The sequence below is a fragment of the Parasteatoda tepidariorum genome, chromosome 6 (assembly GCF_043381705.1).
Source record: "Parasteatoda tepidariorum isolate YZ-2023 chromosome 6, CAS_Ptep_4.0, whole genome shotgun sequence".
Lineage (NCBI taxonomy): Eukaryota > Metazoa > Arthropoda > Arachnida > Araneae > Theridiidae > Parasteatoda > Parasteatoda tepidariorum.
This window is the reverse complement of record NC_092209.1, coordinates 76,059,873-76,085,750: the sequence shown is the minus strand read 5'-3', so window position 1 is coordinate 76,085,750 and position 25,878 is coordinate 76,059,873. Positions and strand designations below refer to the sequence as shown.

The window sequence follows — 25,878 nt, the reverse complement described above, 5'->3', positions numbered from 1 at the left end:
ATTCTAAATGTGTCAGTGATAAAAATAACATTAGAGCCAAAATATTCGCCCATTCTACTGGTTAAATTATATGGGAGCCTATTTAAATTTATCCGCTATCCACATAACTCTTCTACAGGGCTGAAAGTCCATATGTATCGAGACGGAAAAGAGTAAAAACTGGTAACAAATAAATTTCATTTTTTAGTTTTTTTCCGGGAATAATAAAAACTCATAACTACCAATTGTTTTTAACGGATGCAATTTTTAAATTGAATTGCTTCTTAATTGATAAATTTCCTTACAGTGAATTGTTATTGTTGAGAATAGATTAACTCCTCCCGAATATTATCTAATATTGAAATAGTTCTTCTACCAGTATTTTCTCTTTTCCGTCCCGCTTTCAGGCCTGCGCTTGTATCTGAAAAAAATTACATATTTGTTGGCATGCATTAAGTGTAAATGTATGTTATGAAGCTGTTTCGTATCTTACAATTTCTAATTTGTGTATGTTTAGTAATAAGAAAGCTTTCTTATTAGTAATTGCACATTTAAAAATGCATCACAGTCGCACAATGGTAGAGAGCCGAATTTCTTATTTATTTTAAAACATACTAAATTTAAAAATTAACACTAAGATCCTTAAACCAAGGCATTTACAATACATTTAGAAGGCATTTACGCAAATTATTAAAAAATACTAAAAGCGTAAATTAAAAAATATTAAAAGTATAAAATTAATGCAGAATAGTACTGAGAAAATAGGACAAATAAATACTTCAATTAAATATTTTTAAATAAAGTTTAAAAAAAATATTCCACTTATAAAAAAATCTTTATAAGTTTTTTCTGATGTCAACTCAAGAAATTTGGATCTTATCTCTTTATTGAGTAACCAAATCATGTGAATTCCAATAAGATTGCTCCGACAGCAAAGAGAAGTGGTTTCAGACATTACTATCATGTTATACAGCGAAAGGGCTCAACTGGGATGAACATTGAAGCTTTTACAAGAGGCAAATCTAACAATAAAAAAATCCTTTTCAAACATATGACTTTTAAAAAATGATAAAGATAAATTATTTTCAAATCAGTGATGCCGCTTTCAGTAAAAAGGTTTTAAAAAGTGGTAAAGAATTAAAAACTAAAACTTGCTGATTTTTGTGATTAAAATGATTGTTAATTATCTTAATAGGGATTCTCTTTATATAGACTCATGGTTAAAATATATAGACTCATGGTTGATTATTTATCAATCATAAAAGTGAATAGCTCATGTCCGGTATGTTGAACACCAGATTCAAAGATGGTACAATAAAATTTTAACGTGCAGTTAACTATTTGCATTTAGAGCGTAAAAAATTAAAAATGCGCAAACAAAAAAGAAAATCCTTTGAATAAAAATATATATAGTCTTACCTTTTGCTGCTTCAGGATATCATGGATTTCTGACAAATTGCTTTCAGGATACACGTGAAGCTTTCTAAGTTTATCTTCAACTTCTCTTAACCATCCACGTATGTCTTTCATCTGGATTCCAAGACCTAAAACATTAAAGAAAAATAGTAAAAAGTGATATTAAGATACATATTTTACATGCACCTTTTAAATTTAGTACTTTACATTAAGTATATATTTTGCACTAAGGATTTATCTTCCTCATTCAAGTGGTATGGAAGATACTTTCGAAATACTCATTGAAAAAGTAGCATATAAATCTCGTTTTACTTTTCTTTTCAGTTTTACATAAATACTGGATTTACAAAATACTAATTCTCAAACTATTTTCTTTCAACCAGAAAAACTCAGATTGTGCCGTGTTACATGTAAATGAAATATAAATCAGGGAAAACATGCGGCGCTGAAAATTATTATACAATTTACTCTTATAAATTGTTATCTTAAACTTATGGATTTAGTTTAAGTATTATTAAAGCTATAATAGCTTAAGAAAAGTTAATTAAAATCAAGTAAAGCTGTTGTTTTACCAGGAACAAAATATAAAGTGTTATCGAACCTTAATTCTAGAATTTTATTTCATTAAATAAGCAAAATGTACAGTATGAATTGTAATTTGAAAAACAAATGTAAATCAGAAATTAAATATGCAGGTAAATGAAATTATCTGAATTTTTTTCCTCAACATGCAGTTTTTTTTTTGTACTTAATTTCTCTTCTTTTCTTAATACTTTTTTTTCTTTTCTTTTCTCTTTCTTCATTTTCTTGTTCAAAAGTAAATTTAAAGACAGATTTTTTTTAAATCTAATTAAGTTTTTTCTTATCAACAAATAAAAGAATATATATATAACAAAAAATACTAAATTTTCCGCTTTTTTCACCCTTTTCAAGTCGTTCTAGCACCAAAAACTATAGAAATGAAAAATATAACATTAAATAAAAAAAAATATTAAAAAATAAAAAAATTTAAGGCAAATACTGAAAATACTGATAAAACTATGGGTATTGATGCCGAAATCTCGAACGTGTCAAAAAAGGGTTGCTTAAGCGTACGTTTTGAGATTCACGCGTTGTAATAAATATTATTGCGAAAATAGGCAAAAATCAGTACTGATTTTCGGAAATCCGCGAATTAGCGGAAGATTCACACGCCCATAATATGGCACTGGACGATATCTTATGATTTTTACTTTTGCAAATTGTCACGTAAAGTTCATACCATTTAATAAACTGTTGCAGGTTAAGTAAAGATTTTAAAAAACAAATAAAACTATTGTGCCACATGGATCAAAATATTGTCGCGTAAATTACATAAGTTACAGATTACTCAAGGCGAGAAAACACAAAGAGTGTTAATCTCAATTTGAGACTTTATTCAACTATCTGAATGTTGAATGACCTTATATACAGGTGTCGAACTTTCTCGAACAGAGCATTCCAGAACCCGAAAATTCTAGAAATTGAATAATTAACAACATAAACATTTACGAAGGAATAAGAGTGAATTCTAATGTATTTTTCAAGAAAAACCGCTATTAAACTTTTTTTAACTAGAGGAATGTAGATTGTTCAATATTATTGTATTGAAAGGCAGTTCAGGAAGTAAATGTGATACTGAAAAAAATTCTTATTATTTACTCTTATAAATTGTTATCTAAAATTCCTGTTGATTGATAAGCTGTTATGGTTTGATTCAAGATTTTAAAAAACAATCAAAAGTACTTTGTCACATGAAACAAAATATTAAGTGTTATTGAACCTAAATTTCCATTAATTTTTAACTACAGGAATGTAGATTGTGCAATATTATTTATAAATGGAATGCAATTCAGGAAATAAATGTGGCGAATAAATGTAATTCTCTTCTAATTTACGTCTCATATAAATTGCCACCTAAGAGACTAAAATTCAATAACTTAATAACCTGTTATAATTTTCTTTATCAAAACCAGTCTTTAGTAAACAGAAAATAAGTGTATTATCTTTTTCCATTATATATACAATGTAGTACAACGAGTAAAATCACGAAGACAGCTAACATGTGTCAAAATATTGTTATTTATTTCTTTTCACTTTACGTGCAAAATAGTCATTATAAAACCGTTGTTTAGAGATTGAGGCTGATTACATCTTTAAAACCGGATTTTTTTTTCTCTTTTACATAACAACGAGCTCATTAGCGCTTTCAGAATTCACCTATACATTTAGGATGAGCCTTAAAGTATTTTTTTAAGGTAAAGTGACGGAAGTTTAAGAGAAGAATTAAGGACAAAGCCATAACTTTCTCCGTCATTACAGTTTTCTCTACAGAGTGTTTGTACAATAGTTCGACAACTAAGTGATTTTCTTCGACTAGTTAAGTCATTTTGCCATAAATCATCTTTTTTATTTTCTTCATGAAGAAGAAAAAAATTAGTTTTTCTGCAGATCTAGAATGTTTAAGAATCTCACTTATTCTTTTATAATAGAAAATATAGTTCAAAGCAGCGCTTAACAAAAGATTTAATTCTACCTTGAATTTCAGAAAATAGCTTCAATCAAGGAGCTTTTTTTTTTTTATATAATCCACACTCTTATCTTATAATAGTTTCTCGTTCTTCCTATTCTTGTTTTTATACCTTATACTATAATTATGGTGGTTTATCTTATTTTTTTTTATCAGTGAACAATCCAGTAGTGGGAAACGCTATATTAATCTGCAATAAGTATGAAAAGCCTAAAATTTATTTAAGAGGGTGGGGGTAAAATTTTTGTTTTTAGTTGTTACTCTTTGCAGGTTCGCAAATTTAGAAAAGTAGGAATGACAAATACGACAAAAAACGTTGCATTATTAAAGAAAATTATTCAAAGTTTATTAAATGTAACTTTTTCAGTTTGAAATTTATTGGTTTAGTAAAAATTATATACTAAAATTAAAATACATAAATAATTGCGACTTCGTTTTCTTATTTATTTAAATAATAAACATTAAAATGAAAAAAATAATGCTTACAAAAAGTTATCGAACACCAGGTAAACTAAATAACAAAATTAAAAAGTTTAAAGAATTTTAAATCATCAGAGATTACAAAGTTTCCCATAAACGAAATAAATTTTCTTTTCAGACGATAGTCTAAAGACTAAAATAAAAACGCAGAAAAGCGAAGTAAAAAAAATAAAATAAAATAAAATTAAAAAAAGAATTTTGGCGGTGAACAATCATTACTCTGATTTTAAAGGACCCATTAAACAGGAAAATATGAATAAACATTTTTTTTAAAAAAAAAAAAAGAAGTATCTTAAATTGAAAAATTATATTATTGCGAGATTTCTGTTTTTCGAATTTTGCGAGAACGTCATCAAAGTAACATCCTACTAAAAATAAAAGCATTATTTGAAGAACCATATAAAAATCTACATCAGCAACTCTCGTAAGAGGTAATTGTAAAACTACAGGGATTTACGCTGGAATAAATCGCAAATCGAGAGAGTCAAAAAGTGATTAAACTCAAATGAGTGATTCTAAATTAGCGTGTTGTAATTATAAAAGTCCCAAATATGAGCACTACGCTTAATTTAGACACTGCTACAAAAATATTTAATTCATAATATTGAATGTAGATGGCAATATATAAGCATAAAACAATGTAAATGAAGTGAAGTGATAAGTCTTCAACTTTTGCAATTTAATGCAACGAAGCGATATTGCATCGATCGAAAATTGTTTTTATAACTGTGATACTTAAGCGTATATTGTTTAAAGATATCTTGCTTTAATCACTGAGACCGTCTATTTTAAATAAATTAAAAATGGTCATGAGGCCTACAATGAGCTATAAAAAGGGTGCAACCACTGCAAGAAAAACGCTGCCCAGTCAAAAACAGCACTAACCCATGACAAAATTGAGAACAACTGTTGCAGCTCAACAGTTGTCTATACAGCTCAAGAGAGTCCTGGTATTGTGTATTATGTTATAAAGAAAAACAGACACAGTATAATACAGTATAATGCACGTCATTTCTGGTTTTAAGAAGAGTGTTGTGGCATGAGACGAAATAAAAAATATATATTCTTGTCTCTCCATCTCGTGACGGCTTTGAATTCAATTTTACGTTGATATAATTTTTTTTTTTGCATAATATTAAATAGTACTCATATTGGGTGCCAAGCTCACAAATATTAGCTATAGGTTACCAACATGGGCACTGTCCATTATTGCAGATATCTGATGTTATGAATTTAAATCTATTATTTTCCAGCTACCCCCTGCAAGAAGTACATAGACCAATTTTAAACCAATGGCATGCAAAAAGGGGACAACAGCCTCAGGCATCCAGCGAATAAAGGGCTGTCCGGTTAATGATAGAATCTTCAATCTATTACTATTATTTTTACTATGAAGTTAAATTTTTTAGCAGGAAGACAGTAGGCTAAATCAAAATACTTTATGAAGAATAAAATATCACTTTCAAAGAATTGTAGCATTGAAGTTTCAGGTCATTAAAATTCATGCCAACCTTACATTTAATTGAAAAATTACGAATAGTTGGTAATAATAAATTTAGCTGAGCGGTAGAGCTTCGCGCTGTCGTGCCAATGGTCCCTGGTTCGATCCTTGGGTTGGACAAGGTTGACTTAGCCTTTCATCCCTTCAGTGGGTCAATAAAATGAGTACCAAGCATGCTTGGGAACTAAACACTGGGGGTTCCGCATTAGGCTGACCACCCAATTGAAACATCTACTCTATCTGTACCTCAGAGCCCAAAGGTCAAGAAAACTGAGATGGGCACAGTAGGCCTTCTTTGACCCTCTTTGGGCTGTCACCCCACTGAGTTTAGAGTAATAATAAATTTTATAATAAATAAAAACAAATCTTATAATAAATAAAAATAAATTTAAAATATACATCTAGATTTCTTTTAATGGATCAATAATATTACCTTTTTTACCCCCTACAATGGTTTCAATTCTTTTCTCAATGGTATCTAATCGAGGAGTTTGCCTCGGGCACACACACCACTGCACAATTGGGTATACTATAGCCTACGTCACAGGTTGTGTTATTCCTACTAAATTTGACCCATGAACGGCATTTTCTGCGAGCCTAACTTCAAGCCACAAATAAACAAACGAAGTGTTTGATCGTTTAAATAGCTGCTCGCCAGATTTTATTGCATTATAAAAAAAAGTAATTGATATTCGATTTTTGATTAATAATTGATTTATGTGGATAGTGGCATAGAATTTAGCATTGCGTCATGGTAAATGTTATTCCTACTAAGTGGAAGTAGTTGTGTTTTTTTTACATTATACCCAATTGGTACTTTTATAATAGTATTGAAAATATAAAGCTATTAAAAATCACGAAGAATTTCTTGTGTCTTAGAACTGAGGAAAAAAACTGTGGGAAAATCATCTGAATTCACAATGAAGTTGGCTCAGAATAAGTAAGTCAAAAAAAAAAAATTACTCAAATGTTTAATAAATATAACATCGTATTAAAAAATATCGAAATTTTAAAAACTATATGAAACTTCGTAATAATAACTGCCAAAAAAGCGATTTAAAAACTACAAAGATTCACAAACGAATGAGAGCTAATCGAGAGCTCAAAAAAGTCATCACCCAAATGCGATATTCGTAAGTTCTATGCCGGAATAATTTCGCATTAAAAATAAAACGAAAACCATACGGTTTTATTTCCAATGGAACCATCACGATCGATTCTATTTTATTTCAACCAATTATAATAATGACTATAAGAGGAAAACCAATATACCACACTTATTCAATTATTTTTTCGTTACAAATGTTGCCTTACTTTTAGGTGAAGTCATATCTTTTTGCGTCTTTCAAAATTAGCATTATCACGTCTATCAAAAGTAGAACTATCACATTTTATCAAAATGTGATAGTTAAAATTATTAAAATTAATACAACTTTCAGGAGAAACTAATTTTTAATCATTATTTGTATATTCTGTTTCAAAAGTCTCGTGCGGCTGGTCATCTTGAACTATTGCTCCGAAATTATGAACCACTATCATGATTTATTAAATAGAACCATTTTTTTAAATGTATAGTGTTAAAGTTGTATTTCTAATTTTATTTAACTATCTAAGAATCTGGCGTAAATCTGGCACTCTTATAAGCATTAAGCTGGGGGAAAGCCTTAAATAGAAATCGTTTCGTTCTTTAAAAAGAAGTTCAGTTTTTACGCATTTTCCTTTAATTTAATATTTTGGATCTATTTGACAAAATAATTGCTTTTTGAGAAAAAAGTAATTAATGCATATTTAGATTTACTCATTTATTTATTTAAAAAAGGGGATAGGTTTTACTGAAAAGTTTTTCAATAGTTGTTTTTACATTGCAATATCCTGCAAAAAAGTTTAAAAAAGTCATAAAATTTTAATTTTTTTAAAAAATGGTGCCGTTTTAATGTCAAAAGTATAACTTGAACCATGTTATACTTTTGTCTGCATAATCAAAAGAATTGGCTCATAGTTGGACATACTAGTTTGTACTGATACCTTGTAAAATAACACTGCGTAAATATTCTACAACCTTAATTAGGCGTAGAGTGGAACCATCTATCTAAGTTAAGCTATAGTTTAGCACAATGAATTCTTAAGAAGGATAAAATTGCACGTTAATATTATACAATTTAACATCGGAACAAATTTTAACTATACTATTTCTTATTGAACGATACTAAATATGGTACATAATGTTAACAACGTATCTACACTCCTGTCCATAAATTAAGGATAATGAAGTTCAGGCACAGAAAGAGACTGAAGCCAAACAAATTTGACTTATTTGTAAAGTCTATGTATTAAGCAAAAGATAAAGAGCAAAAAAGATGCTACATGTTTGACATAATTAATAAAAATTGCGATTTTTACTCCCTGGAGCAAATTTCAAAAAAAGAACCTATTTACAAAAAACAGTATAACATGGTTAGTATGATGGTTAACACGGAGTATGTCTCCCGGACGATGCAATACAGGCCGTACAACGCCTAGGCATGCTGAGTATCAAATTATCAATCTGATCTTGGGGAATATTACACTACTCATCAAGCAATGCCCTCCGAAAGTCCGGTAGACAGGTGGGAGGGGGTTGACGGGCTGCAATTCGTCGGTCAAGCATTTCCCACTCGTGCTCTATTGGATTCAAGTCCGGTGAGTATGCTGGCCAATCCATACGGGTGATATCCTCCGATTAAACACATTCGTCTACAATGTTTGCATGGGGAGGACAGGCGTTGTCGTCCATAAACAGAAATTCAGCACCCATGGCTCCCCGAAAAAAACTTACATGTTGTTCCAGAATGACATCCCTATAGATGTGGCCTGTCATCGNTACATAATGTTAACAACTCGTAAAATTTCAGAAAATAGGTTATATTGGCTTTACACTTAATGTATAGCATATTCAACCTTAATAACATCTTAAATTGAATGATGTTCAGGTCCAAGTTAATCTAAAGTATTACTTAATCATATTTAGGAAGAATAGATATGAATGTTAAAATTGTAAAATTTGACACCGCAACACGGTTGAAGCAAATTATAAAGAAAATATATTTATGGTTTAACATGCTCTAAACAGTATGTCTGAAAACCAATTGAACTGGCTTTTCAACTAATAGTGCAGTATTTTTATCCTTAATAAAGTGTTAAGTTGAATCATGTATACGTAAACACTAAATGATGACTCCGAGTTACTTAAAAATTATGAACGTGAATGTTATTATTGTCGAACTTAAAATACCCAAATACCTTCGGAAGCAAAATTTAGAAATTTTTAATTTAGAAAATTTTTATGTAGATTTATGTTTGCATTGTACACTAAAACAAGGTATGAATACAACAAAAATATGACTCTTATTCAGAAAATATGGGAAGAGGGGAAAACTGATAAAAAAAGACCAATAATTTAGATCTTTTCAAAATAAAATAACTTTGAAATTCATTATTTTTTAATTATTCTTGTTTTATAAAACTCAAAAAACTTAACTTAGGGAATATTCCACGCATTAGACATATTATTAATATTTTGATATTTCACAACAAATATCGAAACTTATTTGGCAACAAAGGCCAAAACACTGCAATTAGTTATCTTAGTTTTAGCTGTAAAATATAAAATAATAGTTTAATCAACTAGTTCGGAGTCTATTCCCTAGACATAGGTATAGGAAATATGCATGCAAAGTTTCAAGGGATTTGAAGTAAAATATTTTGAGATATTGCATATAAAATAGAGGAAAATAACTGGAAAATTCTTTCTGAAGAAAAGGACAATAGAACACAGTTATCAATGAAATAACCAAAATAAACGATTTTTTAAATAATCATAACTTTTTTTCGATTTAGAGTAGAAGCAAAACTTAAACGGTTTTAAAGGAAAGTTCATAGTTTTATTTTATGTATAAAAAAAGGGCTTTTTTTACTCGAATTTGGACAAGAAATACGAATTTGAACAAGAATATTATTTATTAAATAATAATATCCATGGTTCGACTTGTTCCAAAACCTTGTTCCTAACAGTGTATCTCATAAAATTTCAGGAAACAGATTGGGCCATTTTTCTAAACAAAGTGTCTCTAATATTTAATACTGATAACGATTTAATTGTTAGACTAAGTAAACATTCAACTACTTTTACTCTGCGTTTTATTCAGTGTATTAATGTAAGCTACATTCTTAAAATAACTTTTAAACAGAAGAAACATCTCAGAGAAGGAAACATATGTCCGTTAATCGGCTAAACATTTAAGTAAGAAAGTAAACAACCTATACAACAGCTTAATCAAAGACTATTCTTTCTTTTCAATACATCGATCCCGATGACGTCCATAAATAAGTTTCGAAACAATCAAATCCTATCCATAAAGTCTCAATTACAGAAAGACTTAACCTACATGTAACCCGACAAGCAGAAAAATTAATAGAAAGAGGACACTATTCATAGTGTCAAGGGCTTTTCCCTTATTTAATAATATGAATTTCTGATCACGTCGGCTTTGCGTGGAAATGATACTTGTTCAGGCACTATCAATTACTAATAACGCATGTTCAATAGCTGTCATTAAAAACAAAAACTACCAAAGGGCTTTGAGGCTTTCTTTCTGTTTCATCCATCAAAGATTAACAAAAATATGATAATATATTGATAATCAAGTGATAGATATTAAACGGTATTTAAGGAACACCAGCAGTGAAAACTGATAAAACTGATTTATCATTGTAAACATGGATATATAGTGATTAAATGAGGATTTTTAAATTATTATAAAGTGAATCATGACATGTGTTCAAAAAAAAAATAATCTTATCATCTTTGTTGGCTTGTTGTTTCTTTTTAAAACTTGAAATGCACGCAATTATTAAACCGTAAATAAACTTGTTTACAGACTTCTTGTTTAATTAGAAATTTACTTTCATCTGATATTAGCATACAATGCTTAAGATTATCAGTATATCAATCACTGTTTATATATACATATATATCTCAATTTCAGCTATTATATATGTAAATTTATATCTTGAGGGTTGTAGTTTTATATATTTTAAGGCATTAAAATAAGTAAAAATGAATTTACTCTCTATTTGTTCAGCACATTAAATGAAGAGAAAAACAGAAAGCTAAGGTAAAAGTGGGTTACATTAGTCCTAAATTATAATATAGAACACACATAGAAATTGCATTTATTTTTAATCATAGACATTAGCACAGTAATCGATATTTCCTTTTTAAAATACTCGTAAAATTTTAGCGTTGGGTCTATGAAGTATATATAGTTAGCGTTTTTAGTTGAATAAAGTAATATGTTCCTTTTTAAAATAATTTTTACATAAAAAAGAGGATATGATGTAATATGAAAAGCATTCATTTATTTGAAATAAAATCGGTGAAAAACATTTATAAAAAATATTTCTAAAATATAACATTTTACTGGGGTGAATTTGACCATCACACATATCTTCTATACTGATTTATGTAGAAAATGACCTATTATTTAAGTATGAAAAAGTTCTGTAATAATTGAATCACGCTGATAAAAATTTAAAAACGCATACTATTTTTAAAAAAATTTTGAATCGTACCTTTCCATGTAGAAAATACTTTTTAGAATACATTTAAATATAATTCTGGTACGTAAAATTAAAGTTAATCAAAATTTTCTGTTTTTTAGCATATTCTGGTACATAAGTTATTAATAAAAAGTGCTTATAATTTTTTTAAATTTAAATTTCGGGTAAATGTATCTAATTCGGAACAATGTTTTGTTCGAACGTTATTACAATTTATATATACTAATAAATAAAAAAGTCATGTTTTCAGAAATAAAAATTTCAAGGTATACAAATAATTGAACTAAAACTAATGTTCTAACCAAAAAAAATTAAATTAGTTAGAGGAAAACCAATGTCCAAATCATGTTTAATATTTTTATTATCAATATTTTTTAAATACCTTTTATCGCCAAGAATTAAATTTCTCTTAAAAATAATCAGAAAATTGAAAAAAAAACATTAATTACAATACTCTTGCATAATTTTGATCAAAATCATACTAAATTATAATTAAAACAATTCTTTTAGTTTTGTTCTAATTTTGATAAAATAGAATTATATTTATCTATGTAAATAATTCTATTTATATAAATAATTCCATTAATATTTTTATTTATATAATGTTTTAATATTGGTACACAAGCATTATAAAAAAAAAACATGAAAATAGTGATTATATTCAGAAAGATATCTGTTAAATCCTAAATGGCAAAAAGATGTTTCACTGCTATATCTGATTCTGATATAAAGAATAACAAAAGTGTTTTGATTTGTATCACAATTCATCATACAGTAATAAATACATGTTTTTCATAAATATATAGGTAATACTATTTTACAATAAGCACAATTTATTATTTTATTCTTATATTATTAATGTCAATTTAAACTTTTAACTTAAAGTTAAGCTATAATTTAAAGAATTTAGTTATCTATAAATATCATTTCCAATTATTTTATAGTTTCTATTAATACATAGTGTACAATGGCCTTTTGAAACATAGTTTATATTTTTTTCTATTTAATTTAAGGAAAAATATTTTCTAATAAAGCACAAGGGTTATGAGTCTTTCCATTTTTTTTAAATTTATGAAACAAAAAAGTTATGTTTTCAGATAAATGTTTCCAAGATATATAAATGATTGAAATTAAATTATTGTTTCTATTAAAAATACGGGTATAAAGTCCTTCAAAATTAAACAGAGGAAAATTAGAGTTAGGTTCAGATAAATCAGTTTAATCAATCTATAATTTTAAAAAAAATATTTCCTTGCCAAGATAATAGCTTCAAAAAAATGCATAAAGCATGAATTATACAATATTCTCACAAATTCTTGATTGTGTTTCAGCTTTTAAAGATTCTAATTTTAACACTTAAATAATTATTAAAAGCCTAATCATTATTCTAAAATTTATGGGGCATATTTCATTATTTATAATTGTGCATCTAAATCCATAGCTCGGAATGGAAACAAGAAGATACTTTATTAGACAAAATTCATAACTGAAAAATAATAAACATAATCATACATAACTAAAAACACGATTTAAATAAATATTGCTATTTTTTAACTTTGTTTTCTTTCGATATTTTTATTTTAAAATTACACTTTTCTAAAAGTGTAGTATGCCTTTTGTTCAGTCAACAATTCAGAAATATATCTTATATAACATGGTTTTACAACTTACATGAGTTCGGGGACTACAATTAAAAACACCAATCAAATATAGTGCGGCAACTTTAGCAGCAAAAAAAAAATATCCCGACTTATTAGTAATTATAGCAACAACAAAGATCCTCGAGCATCATGCCATATTCAATTAAAATAATTTAAATAAAACATGATATTCATTACCTCCTTTATGCTCTTTAAAATTTACAAATGTAAATAATTTCGTTCAAAATTAGTAGTTTCAAAAAGTTAAATTTCTTTGGGAAAATTTCTGATACGCACACGCTAAATTATCTTCACAAAATACGAAAATAAACGAAATAAAAATGAGCAACATACACAGTTATTGTATTTGAATAAATTTTTGTATTTGAATAAATATTTGCTTAGATGCAAAACCTGAGAAATAATTTTTTTTGCGCAGTTGGTATGTTAAATTTCACAAACTTTTTGGAACAAACTTTTTTAAATTTTTTGGAATGGAAGAAAAGTATTTTAAACACATATAGATTTTTTACGGAAATTGTCCACAAAAATATAACGACTAACATATTTTAGTTCGCGAGCCACAAAAAAAGGCTTTGCTGGCCGGATGCAGCCCGCGGGCCCCCAGTTAGTAACCACTGTTATATAACATCTGTTCTCAATCTTTTCCCATCCACGAATTTAAAATTGAGGCTATCACAACTATTTAGAATTCTATATATCTCTAGTTTCTATTTGTAGAAGAAGAAAAAATACATTTGAACCTGTGGTTATCCCGAAGTGTTTTTATTCTCCATACTTTAAAAACATTTATAATAAGGATAATTACTTAATTTAAACGGATATGAGAAAAAAAATATTCGATTTCTTAAAGAGGATATTGAAAAAAGGAAGAAGCAATAGCTAAAACACCATCAATTAAACAGGACAGGAGGAAACATCATCCACGGAGTCACATAGAAGGTTACAAAAAATGCCTTTTGACACTTGAGAAATAAATTATACACGTTTTACCTAAATATCTAAAATAGGTAAACGATTATTACTCTGTTTTCACCAAAGGCTTATTCGAGATGCTTAAGTTTAAATAAAAAATAATTAATTAAATAATGTATTTGTTTTCTTTGTTGCGTGTTTACCTTTTTTGTTTTGTTTTTTTTTTCTATTATCGGAATATGCTTAGATAATAGCTTCGAAGTAGGATTACATTTTTTTTAATCAGAAAGATTAAACAATTCGCAATTGACACCAAAAATGATTCTCTGGATTAAAATACTATTTATATCGACTGATTTAAACTCAGCAATACGATTCGAGTATAAAATTAAGGAAATATGCTCACGTTTCAATCTTTTGAGCAGTGTTTCAACTTTTTGATATCTTTTGAAATACATAAATTTCTAGATCATACCAATTCTTACCTTATATAATTATTACTTTTAAAGAATATTAAAGTTCGGACGGAAAGAGCGGGCAACGAATGCAAATAAGTCAAATAAATAAACAAATATTTTTTTCATTTAAAGTCATTCTTATTTTTTCTTTGCAAGTGACGTCATCGTAGGTAAATTATGGCTTTTGTCGATTTAGATGCAAATCAAGTTCGACACACACGCGTGACGTGGCTTACAGGTAGCCAATTAAATCACTTTTAAATCACACGGTTAGACATAACTATTTCACCTCTTCTCGAGTTGCAAATACGCAATTGTTGAATCAAATTTTGAAAACATAGATAATAAGGACAAAATCTATAAAAATTAAAATATGAAAGAATAGTACAATACACTGAATTAATTAAATTTATTTTAAAAATAACAATAATTTTTCAAAAATATTAATTTTTTAGTGTCCTAATGGAGATTTTAAAACATTTCTTTATACTTATTATATGATGCTATAATACAAAATTCCAAAATATTTTATAAGTTTTAAAAAATTGTTTCGAGAATGTTTAGTTCTAACAGCAGAGAGGAAATAAACATTATATTGTTCGAATTGACTTTGTAAAAAATCACTTATTGGTTTTTAAAATAAAGATCGGAGCAACCAGGAGTTGCACACGTTGATGAAAGTCACATTTGGAAGCAAATTTCACTACTGTTTTTTACTGTCGAAGAACTCAACTTTTAAATTTAATAAATTTAAAAAGGTATATATAGTTAAATTTCAAAAAATCAAAGTGTTTTGATTTTATTTTCTAAGATGTTTCTTGAAAATTATGAAAAATTAAGTAAAAAAATTTAATTAATAATGGGAAGAATTTGATTACGTCTCAAAACTGGACTCTGCCCTGACAAATAGAACGTTTTTCTTCATAAATTACTGACGTTGTGGCTCTATTGCATAATAGGAAGAACGAGAAAAATTAAGCTTTAAACATGCGATATATCGTATAAAAACTAATTAATGTTTCATGCGAAATATATTTTTCACGACTGTCGATTTATATAGAATTTGTGTCGATATCATCGATGTTCAACACTGTAGCCTTATAAGTTTGAACCCGACCAGGTAGACAAGAAAACTCTTGGACTTGGCATTTTGATATAGAGAAATTCTTTGGGGGAAATTAACCTGTCCTTGAATTAATTACATGAAGGGGAAAACCACAAAAACCTCAAGCATTTAACTCAACAGCAAATGGACTAACACATTTACCACTGGATGTATTTTTCGTCAGCAGTGTGATCCGGGAGCAAAAATTAATCAAGCAGAAAACCGCTAGCTATATGTCTATATACTGGAAACGGTTTTTATCTCTGATATTATTTACCGCAACGGCGCTTACAGTTTTATTTTAAAAAAGGGAGAAAGACCATTCATTCTATTGTAAAACAAGGGTGTCGCCATCTGTTTTTACTTCATTTATAGGATACGTTTCATTCCTTTGTTATCCTGACATACTTTCAAGAAAATACCATCAGTTTGAATAACAGAGGTGCTGCCATCTCTTTTAATAATTTTGAAACTAAAGTTGTGTAACTTAAGCTGCTAGAGTCACCACATCTTAACACCTATACTACAAACAAAAAGTCCTGGAACATATTTTCAATACAATATTTATTTCTAAAAAAAAATCGCGATAATTTGTTTATAGGTTAAAAAAGTTTCCGTTACTCCAAAATTTTCTTTACTCTTTACGCATTTCTTGAAATGTTTCAAAATGTTTAGAAATAGCCTCAAAGTTACAATGAAAAGCCATAAATTTAAAATCTGATTATCAAACGAAGTAGAATAAAATGCAGGAAACTCTTGAAAATCAATTATGGTCATTTTTTTTATCTTCTTAAGATTTTTTAATGCAAAGTATTTTTTTCTAAATAATCATAACATTTTTAATTCAAAATGTGTTAATACAATCATGACATTGGAACTATACACAATTCATCAGCTAATTTTATATATATTAAGTCCCACTTGAAAAAAAAATTTTGTCACAAAATCATTTCTAAATTTTAAAAGATACTGTACTGCGTGAACTTTATTTTTAAATCTTTAAAATAAGTGACTAGCTTTTTTTTAAAATTTATATAAAATGGTCTAATAACATGTTTAAATTGAAGAAAATATTCAAATTTTTGCAATTTAATCAGGGATTAAATCGCATTTTAAATACGAGATTACAAATTAATATTTACTCTTAGACATTTTTTTAAATGCAGTGAATATTGCAGATAGAGGCCCTTAGATGCCTGGGAAAAGTTTTTGTTTAGAAGTTACGTAAGATCGTCTCAAGAAAGTGCAATCATTGTAAAAGAGAAAAAGAAAAGAAGACAATTTATTTTTTAAAAAAAGAATGAAGAACGAAAAGAAAAGAAATGTTGGGAAAAAATCTAAATCTATGCTTTAAATTTCTTTTTAGGTGGAAGTGTATATAGTTCAAAGGTAGAAAAAAAAGAATTTAAATTTAAATTTTTAAATGTAAAGGCCACTTAAATTTTAATTATCTAAGTCTTCATTAACAAAATTATTGTATATGAAAATGACATTTTGTTCCTCACAAGCTATTTTGCTCGAGCCAAATATTTAGTCTTAATTATACTATCACAAAAAAAAGATGCAAATTTATAGTTTAGGTGTCATTTAGTTATCAATTGGATGCTTCCTCTGGTGAGATGCCTTGGGTCATATCTCCTACCTCTTCCTCCCTTCTCTGCAAGCTACTGATTTCATATTATTTTTGAAAATAAAAAAAGGGCTTCAATATTTTTACTTTAAGATAAATCTGTTTTGAAGTACAAATATAAGGTACTAACATTTCGAAACTGGGTGTTGTAAAAGCGCATGTACCCATTCGCCTAAAAATAAATCATTTGAAATCAGATAGATTTTGTAGCTGATTTAACAGAAAAATTAAAATTATGAATTTAAAATATCACTATAAATTGTAAGAATGAAAGTTTTATTCATTTATTCTTTGTAGAAATAAGACTAAAAGACAAAAGAACTACACAGTATTTAGTGAAAATATTCCGACTCTGTTCCAAATCATGAAATAATGAAAATAAATATCTTAGTAAACAAGAGTAAATGTCGAAAGTGAAATGTGAGAAGTCTAAAATATTTAGTTATCGCCATTTATTACTAAAAAACAATTGAATTAAACGGGATAATGACCGGATAGAGTACGCGTGTCATTGTTTGGTATTCCATATGATGCATTTAAAATAAATGGTCATTACCCAATATGAATTTTTCCGGACATTTTTACTCCGATATTGGCATTGCCCAATATTCCTTTCACTGATNAGTAACTAAAATAACAATTTAATAGTAAAATTTGATTATTTACAATGTTAACATTCATTTTAGTAGAATGGGTAGACTCGCCCCATACGAGAGATTTGTCAGCAGTTTTATAAAAATATACAGTAACAGCGTAACTGTTAATATTTTCTAAAATCGATTTCACAGCTTTAAAGAGGGATAAATGACGATTCCGAAACACCTATTAAAAGCCTTTTTTCTTTAATATTTACAAAAGTTTGACCGCTTGAAAATTGACAAACTGAAAAAATGGGTAGACTCGCCCCGGTTTACGGTAATTATTTCGCCTCTTCTCGAGTTGCAAATACATGATTTCTGAATCTAATTTTGAAAATATGGATAATAAGGACAAAATCTATAAAAATTTAAATATGAAAGAATAGTACAATAAACTGAATTAATTAATTTTATTTTGAAAATAACTTAGATGTTTACCCAATATTTCTAATTACCTTAAAAATTAGAATCTCCATTTTCTTTTCTTTTTTTTAAAAATACTAATTTTTTAGTGTCCTAATGGAGATTTTCAAACATTTCTTTATACTTATTACATGATGAAATAATACAAAAATCCAAAATATTTCATAATTTTTAAAAAATTGTTTCGAGAATGTTTAGTTCTGACAGCACAGAGGAGATAAAGATTATATTGTTTGAAATGACTTTGTGAAAAATTACTTATTGGATTTTAAAATAAAGATCGGGGCAACCAGGAGTCTCACTCGTTGATGAAAATTATATTTGGAAGCAAATTTCACTACTTCTTTTTTTCGTTTCTTTACCAGCTTTTTTTTTCTTTCTTCTTTTTTCTGTCGAAGAACTCGACCTTTAAATTTAAAAATGCGTGTATAGTTAAATTTAAAACATCAAAGTGTTTTCCTTTTATTTTCTTAGATGTTTCTTGAAAATTATGAAAAATTAAGTAAAAAAGAATTGAAAAAGAATAAGAAGTAAAAAAAAAAAAAAAAATTAAGAATTTGATTACGGATCAAAGCTGGACTCTGTGCTGACAAACAATTTGTTTTGCCAATTTTATGTGCTGAAATTCTTGTATAAAGAAAGGGTAAATTATGAAAATCTCTTCTGGAACTTAGATGTGATAAAAAATAGAATTACTATTTCAATTTGTTTTTCAATTTTAAGCAGAAGGCTTTAAACAAATATTTTTCCATGCAAGGGAATTCCTGTGAGCGTGTCTTAGCGTTGTCATTAAAGAGATTTTCTTGTCAGAGGTTAAAGTAATTTTTAAGCAAAATGAACTAATTCAATAAAAAAGCTAGATGAAATAAGACACTGCGAATGGGTTCACTGACTTATATTACAATTGTCGGACAGTGTTTATTTGAATCAAATCACTATTTAATATCGTAACTTTAAAAAATAATCGTAGAGTAACAAAAACGTTAGGTAATTTAAAATAATATTTGTCCAGAAAATTTTGTATACAACGTTTTAATGGAAATTTACTACAAATTCTATCGAATCAATAAGTAAAGAAATCTAATTTAATTGCGAGTTTGGGCTTTCCTTTAAATGGAGAATATTAAAAATATTTTTTGAATATTTAATTTCAAATTTTTCAAATAAAATTGATATTTTTTTATCAGAGGGTCTGATTTAAATAGTATACGAAAAGACAGCACTATCTTTGATACAAATGATTTTGAGGCAAAAATAGAATGATTAGAGCGAAAATTAATTATGAAGAGTAACTCCTAAACTAACATAATACACAAAGTAGAACTTTTTTTTTAAATTTCTTGAAAAAAAGACTTGTCTGAAAAAGTTTTTTTTTCCCCACAGTTCCAAATAACAAAATTATAAAAGTAGCTATGTATTGACATTAACCATTATATTTAGCAGTTAAGTTAAATAAAATATAAGATTAAATAGTACATTTCCTTCTCAGTAGATATTCCTGAACCTTTTATAGGCGGAGTTAGACTATATCACTTAAAAATACCGTGACTAACACAGAAAAAGGAGAAAAAACAATAATATTTTTAAAAAAATAACATACTTGTCTCTCGGGTGTTATTGAATCGGTAATAACAATTATTCTAAGCATTTTGTTTTGAAAAAGCTTAATACTAGAAAATTTATTTGGGTAAGATTCAAAGTTAGAGAGGTAATATAAGAAAATGTTCGGAAGGTTTACGCTACATGCATATTTTTAAACAAAATGGTTTTTTAAATAATAATAATAATAAAAGAACGTTTTTCTTCAAAAATTATTGACGTTTGGCTCTATAACATAATATGAAGAATGAGAGAAATTAAGTCTTAAACATGTGATATTTCGGATAAAAAACTAGTTAGTGTTTCATGCGATATATATTTATCTCGACTGTCGATTTATACAGAATTTGCGTCGATATCGATGTTCAACACTGTAGCCTTGTAAGTTTGAACCCGACCATGTAGACAACAAAACTCTTGGACTTGGCATTTTGATATAGTGAAATTCTTGGGGGAAATCAACTTGCACCTGAAATACATGGAGGGGAAAACCACAAAAACCTCATGCGTTTAACTCAACAGCAAATGAACTAACACATCTACCACTGGATGTATTTTTCGCCAGCAGTGTGATCCGGGAGCAAAAATTAATCAAGCAGAAAACAGCTAACTATGTGTCCTTATACTGGAAACGGTTTTTATCCCTGATATTATTTACCGCAATGACGCTTACAGTTTTATTTTAAAAAAGAGAGAAAGACCATTCATTCTATTGTAAAACAATGGTATTGCCATCTGTTTTTATTTCATTAATAGGATACGTATCATTCCTTTGTTATCCTGACATACTTTCAAGAAAATACCACCAGTTTGAATAACAGAGGTGCTGCCATCTCTTTTAATAATCTTGAAACTAAAGTTGTGTAATTTAAGCTGTTAGGAGCATAGAGTTGAAATACTGGGTAGAGAGAGTAGAATAACCCCCGACCCGTGGACAAGATAAAGTCACGTGACTGTAGCCCAAACTTGCCGTTCACTGAGACCGCTTCGATTCCCGTCCATTCGTTTAGCATTGCGATCGTCTGATGCAATTAACTGTCTGTCTTTTTAATTCAGAAATAAGAATGGTACAAAAGTCCTGAGCATTTTGCTGCACGGAGAAGTTTTCTAGGGACTGTCCGATAACTTTTTACAAGAAAGGGCGACATTTTTTTTCACTTTTTCTATTTTAAAATTGATTTTAAAATTTTTCCGATACTCAGTCATGCTCTGATAATCATGTTTTATTTGCTTTAATAATCAATTACGCTCGTTTTTGCTCACTTTTTTTGCATTTAACATAAGTTTTTATTGTTTCTTAAACTTTAAACTTATAATGTTTAAGTATATTTCAATATATATTCTATTTTTAGCTGAAATAGCTGCAAAGCTTTGTTGGCTTCCTTGGCGAGATACTTTAGCGCCAAGGAACAGTTGAGTAAACTTTCGGTTTTGTTTTAGTTCTCTTTAAATGTCGATATCATTTCTGTATATTCTGAAGATTTTGTATATCTTTACCTCTTGATTACTAAAACCCAATATTTATCTTGTTCTAAAATGTTTCCTTTAAATATATATATTTAAATAAAAAATATGGTACATAAGAAGTTGTGTTTTTTAAATTACATAGGAATGCTTAAAAACCAAATTATTTGTATATTCTTATATGTTTGATGAATAATTAAATTCTATGAAATATTTTTAGTATTTAAATATAAAATAGTGTATAGTAGTTTTAGTGTTAATTTTTAATAAAATTATATAATTCTGTTACTATACATAAAATGAATACAAATTATGTACTATTTAGAAAATAAATTAAGGTATATTTAATATAATCATTAAGTACTTGTTTATCTTCTTTTTATTTAAAAATAGTTGCTTTATTGGAAATACTTTATTTTACTAGTATATTAAAGCGTAGAATTAGTTTGATTTAGTGCAACAAATTTAGAAAACATAACATAGAAGTGGATAAGTTGTATAGGAGTAAATTAGTGCAGTAAATTAGCGCATGTTATGCATTGGTATGGAATAAACTGCTCAGACGGCCAAGGCTAACAGCTGGCTGTGGTGCAAAGATTTAGCATCGTGAACCTTTCTTGTAAAATTTCAACTGTTTTTACCTTTATCTAGATTGTATATATTTAATTTGCAGCTGGCTAAAAGATATAGTTTTAAATGCACTTACTATTTTTAAGAAAATTACATTTTTTATGGATGGGCATTGTAATTTTCTTAATGTCCATAAAATGATTATGGTTCTTTTATTTGTAAAGTAAAATATTTTTAACTGCTACTTTTTAAGATACTGGTTTTCTGCATAAAAATTATTAAATATACATTGACCTATAATAGTTGCATAAATTTACCTCATAAAAAGTTGCATAAATTGCAATTTCTATCACAAATAAAAGTAAGATATTTTAATTATAAGTTCGTCATTAGTTTCAATCTACATTTAGTACAAAGTAAAAATTCTAATTGCTTTCTCTTTTATTTAAGTATTTTTTGTTTAAATTTCGAAAGCTTTTCTACTAGTCTCTTTGTGTGTACAATTTAAACTTCCTAGTAATTTATGGAATTAGATTGTACATGAAATACAAAGTAAAATTTCTAATTAAACTCTTTTATTATTTTCTTTGATTAGTTTAATGCTTTTAATCTTATATTTTTCTCTATTCGGAGCTGAAAACTTTTATATTAGAATAAATATTTTATTTCATATTTAGACAAATTGTTGAGTATTAAGTTAAAATGCAACAGCAGTTTATTTTTGAAAATATCTATTTTAAGTGTCAGGAAAAAAAGAAGTCAAAATTCTAAATTAATAATGTAAATAATCTTTATTGTATAAATAATTTAATGTATTCAATATATAAATAAAATTCTAAACGTAATTAAATTTAATCAAAAATATGTTTTCTAACTAATCTGTTCTACTAAAAACGGGTTTTATTTTCCCCGAAGCTATTTTTCCCGAAATTTGATATTACCTCTCGAGCAGTCTCTTGGTGAGCATAAATAAAAATGATAAAAGTGTTGCAACATTAACGTTATTTCTAAGCATCGAACTTTTTTCAGACAATCTGTTTAATTTTACAATTTGTTTTATCTAACAGTGATAAAACTTTTAAAACGTAAAGATTAAATTAATTTTTTAAACGAACTTGTGTTTCATTAAAAAAGAAGGGCAACATTTTCAAATTCACATTTTAAGCCCTGGTAGATTTAAAAAAAATCCTGATTTTTGTATCGAAGTTATTATTTTTTTTAAAAAAAATAACAATAGTTATTACAATATATATTAGTAATTTTTTTTTTAAAAATAGGTCTTTGCAATAAAAACATTTAAAAAAAAATTTCTGAATATAGTAATAAATATAAGTGATGCAGAATATCGTTTTTTATTTTTATATAATGAATAAATTTTAAGGAATAGTGTTAAGGGTACAGACGAGAACTACTGAATTTTTTTAAATAAAGGCAGTACTTTAATTAAAAATTATTTGTTAAGAAGAAAAAAAACTCCTCATGTTTTAAAAACCCATTTAATAATATTAAAGAAATGTGATTAACGAAAATATTTTTTTTCTCTCTTTCAAATGCCCCGATTATTTGCGCATCGGTAATATCGAAATAAAGCTGTTTAAAAACTTCGTGCGCCAACATTTGTGATACTGTGCCAAGTATTGCACTCTTTCCATCACGTGACTGTAACTCTTTGCTTGCTATCTGTGGCGTGTCTTTTCAGAAGGAATAAAGCGAACTTGGTTCCTCTACCTACTATTTCAACTCTATGGTTAGGAGTCACCACACCTTAACACCTATACTACAAATAAAAAGTTCTGGAACATGTATTCAATACAATATTTTTTTCTTAAAAAAATCGCGATAATTTGTTCGTAGGTTAGAAATGTTTCCGTTACTCCAATATTTTATTTACTCTTTACGCGTTTCTTTAAATGTTTAAAAATGTTCAGAAATAGCCTCAAAGTTACAATGAAAAGACATAAATTATAAGTCTGATTATCAAACAAAGTAGAATAAAACGCAGGAAACTCATAAAAATCAATTATGGTCATTTTTTTTAATCTTCTTAAGATTTTTTGATGCAAAGTTTTTTTTCTAAATAATTATAACATTTTTAATTCAAAATGTGTTAATACAATCATGGCATTGGAATTATACACAATTTATCAGCTAATTTTATATATATTAAGTCTCACTTATATATATTATATATTTTATATATATTAAGTCAAAAAAATTATTGTCACAAAATCGTTTCTAAATTTTAAAAAATACTGAACTGCGTGAACTTTATTTTTAAATCTTTAAAATAAATGACTAGCTTTATTTTTAAATCTACATAAAATGGTCTAATAACATGTTTAAATTGAAGAAAATATTCAAATTTTTGCAATTTAATCACGGATTAAATCGCATTTTAAATACGAGATTACAAATCAATACTTACTCCTAGACACTTTTTTAAATGCAGTGAACATTGCAGATAGAGGCCTTTAGATGCATGGGCAAAGTTTTTGTTTAGAAGTTACGTAAGATCGCCTCAAGAAAGTGCAATCATTGTAAAAGAGAAAAAGAAAAGAAGACAATTTATTTTTCAAAAAAAGAATGAAGAACGAAAAGAAAAGAAATGTTGGGAAAAAATTTAAATATATGCTTTAAATTTCTTTTGTAAGGAAGTGCATATAGTTCCAAGGTAGAAAAAAAAAGAATTTTAATTTAAAAATTTATAAGAAATTTAAATTTTTAAATGTAAAGGCCACTTAAATTTTAATGATCTAAGTCTTCATTATTAAAATTATTGTATGAGAAAATGACATTTTGTTCTTCACAAACTATTTTGCTCGAGTCAAATATTTAGTCTTAATTATACTATCACAAAAAAAAGATACAAATTTATAGTTTAGGTGTCATTTAGTTATCAATTGGATGCTTCCTCTGGTTAGATGCCTTGGGTCATATCTCCTACCTCCTCCTCCCTTCTCTGCAAGCTACTGATTTTATATTATTTTTTAAATAAAAAAAGGGCTTCAATATTTTTACTTTAAGATAAATCTGTTCTGAAGTACAAATATAACGTACTAACATTTCGAAAATGAGCGTTATAAAAGCGCATGTACCCATTCACATAAAAATAAATCATTTAAAATTAGATAGATTTTGTAACTGATTTAACAGAAAAAGTAAAAATTAAAATTATGAATTTAAAACATCACTATAAATTGTAAGAATGAAAGTTTTATTTATTTATTCTTTGCAGAAATAAGGGTAAAAGATAAAAGAACAACTTAGTATTTAGTAAAAAGAAAAGAAGGTTCCGACTCTGTTCTAAATCATGAAATAATGAAAAGAAATATCGCAGTAAACAAGAGAAAATGTCGAAAATGAAATGTGAGAAATCTAAAATATTTAGTTATCGCCATTTATTACTAAAAAACAATTGAATTAAATGGGATAATGACCCGGCTAGAGTACGCGTGCTATTGTTTGGTATTCCATGTATTGATGTATTTGAAATAAATGGCCATTGCCCAATATGAATTTTTCTGGCAATTTTTACTCCGATATTGGCATTGCCCAATATTCCCTTCACTGATGTTGCCAACAATTACCACGTTAGCGGCAAAAGTGAAAATTTTGATTCATAAAAAAAAAAATTTAATAAATTAATTAAATATCGTTTTTCATTACTCAAGTAAGCGAAGAAACAAATGAATGCATTCAAGCTTTCTATGTGATTTTCATAATTTTACTAAATCACATACTTTATTGAATACAATGCCTAGATAAATTAAATAAGAGTTCTAATATTCTATATTTTATTAAAATATTTCCAGGCATTGTAGACGATGCCGGCATTTTCTACTTTTGCTGGTAACATTCATGTGTAAAAAAGAAAAGTATTTCTTAAGTCAGAA

General features: G+C 27.4%; 1 protein-coding gene across 2 annotated transcripts in view; it reads right to left on the bottom strand.

The window, feature by feature from the left end:
* LOC107444534 (uncharacterized) overlaps positions 1-25,878 on the bottom strand; it is a 401,614-nt gene that overhangs the window by 183,641 nt on the left and 192,095 nt on the right. For both annotated transcript variants that reach the window (XM_043043210.2, XM_071182641.1), the window contains one exon: positions 1,399-1,523. In XM_043043210.2, the coding sequence (XP_042899144.1) occupies positions 1,399-1,523 (125 nt within the window). The remainder of the gene's footprint in view (positions 1-1,398; positions 1,524-25,878) is intronic.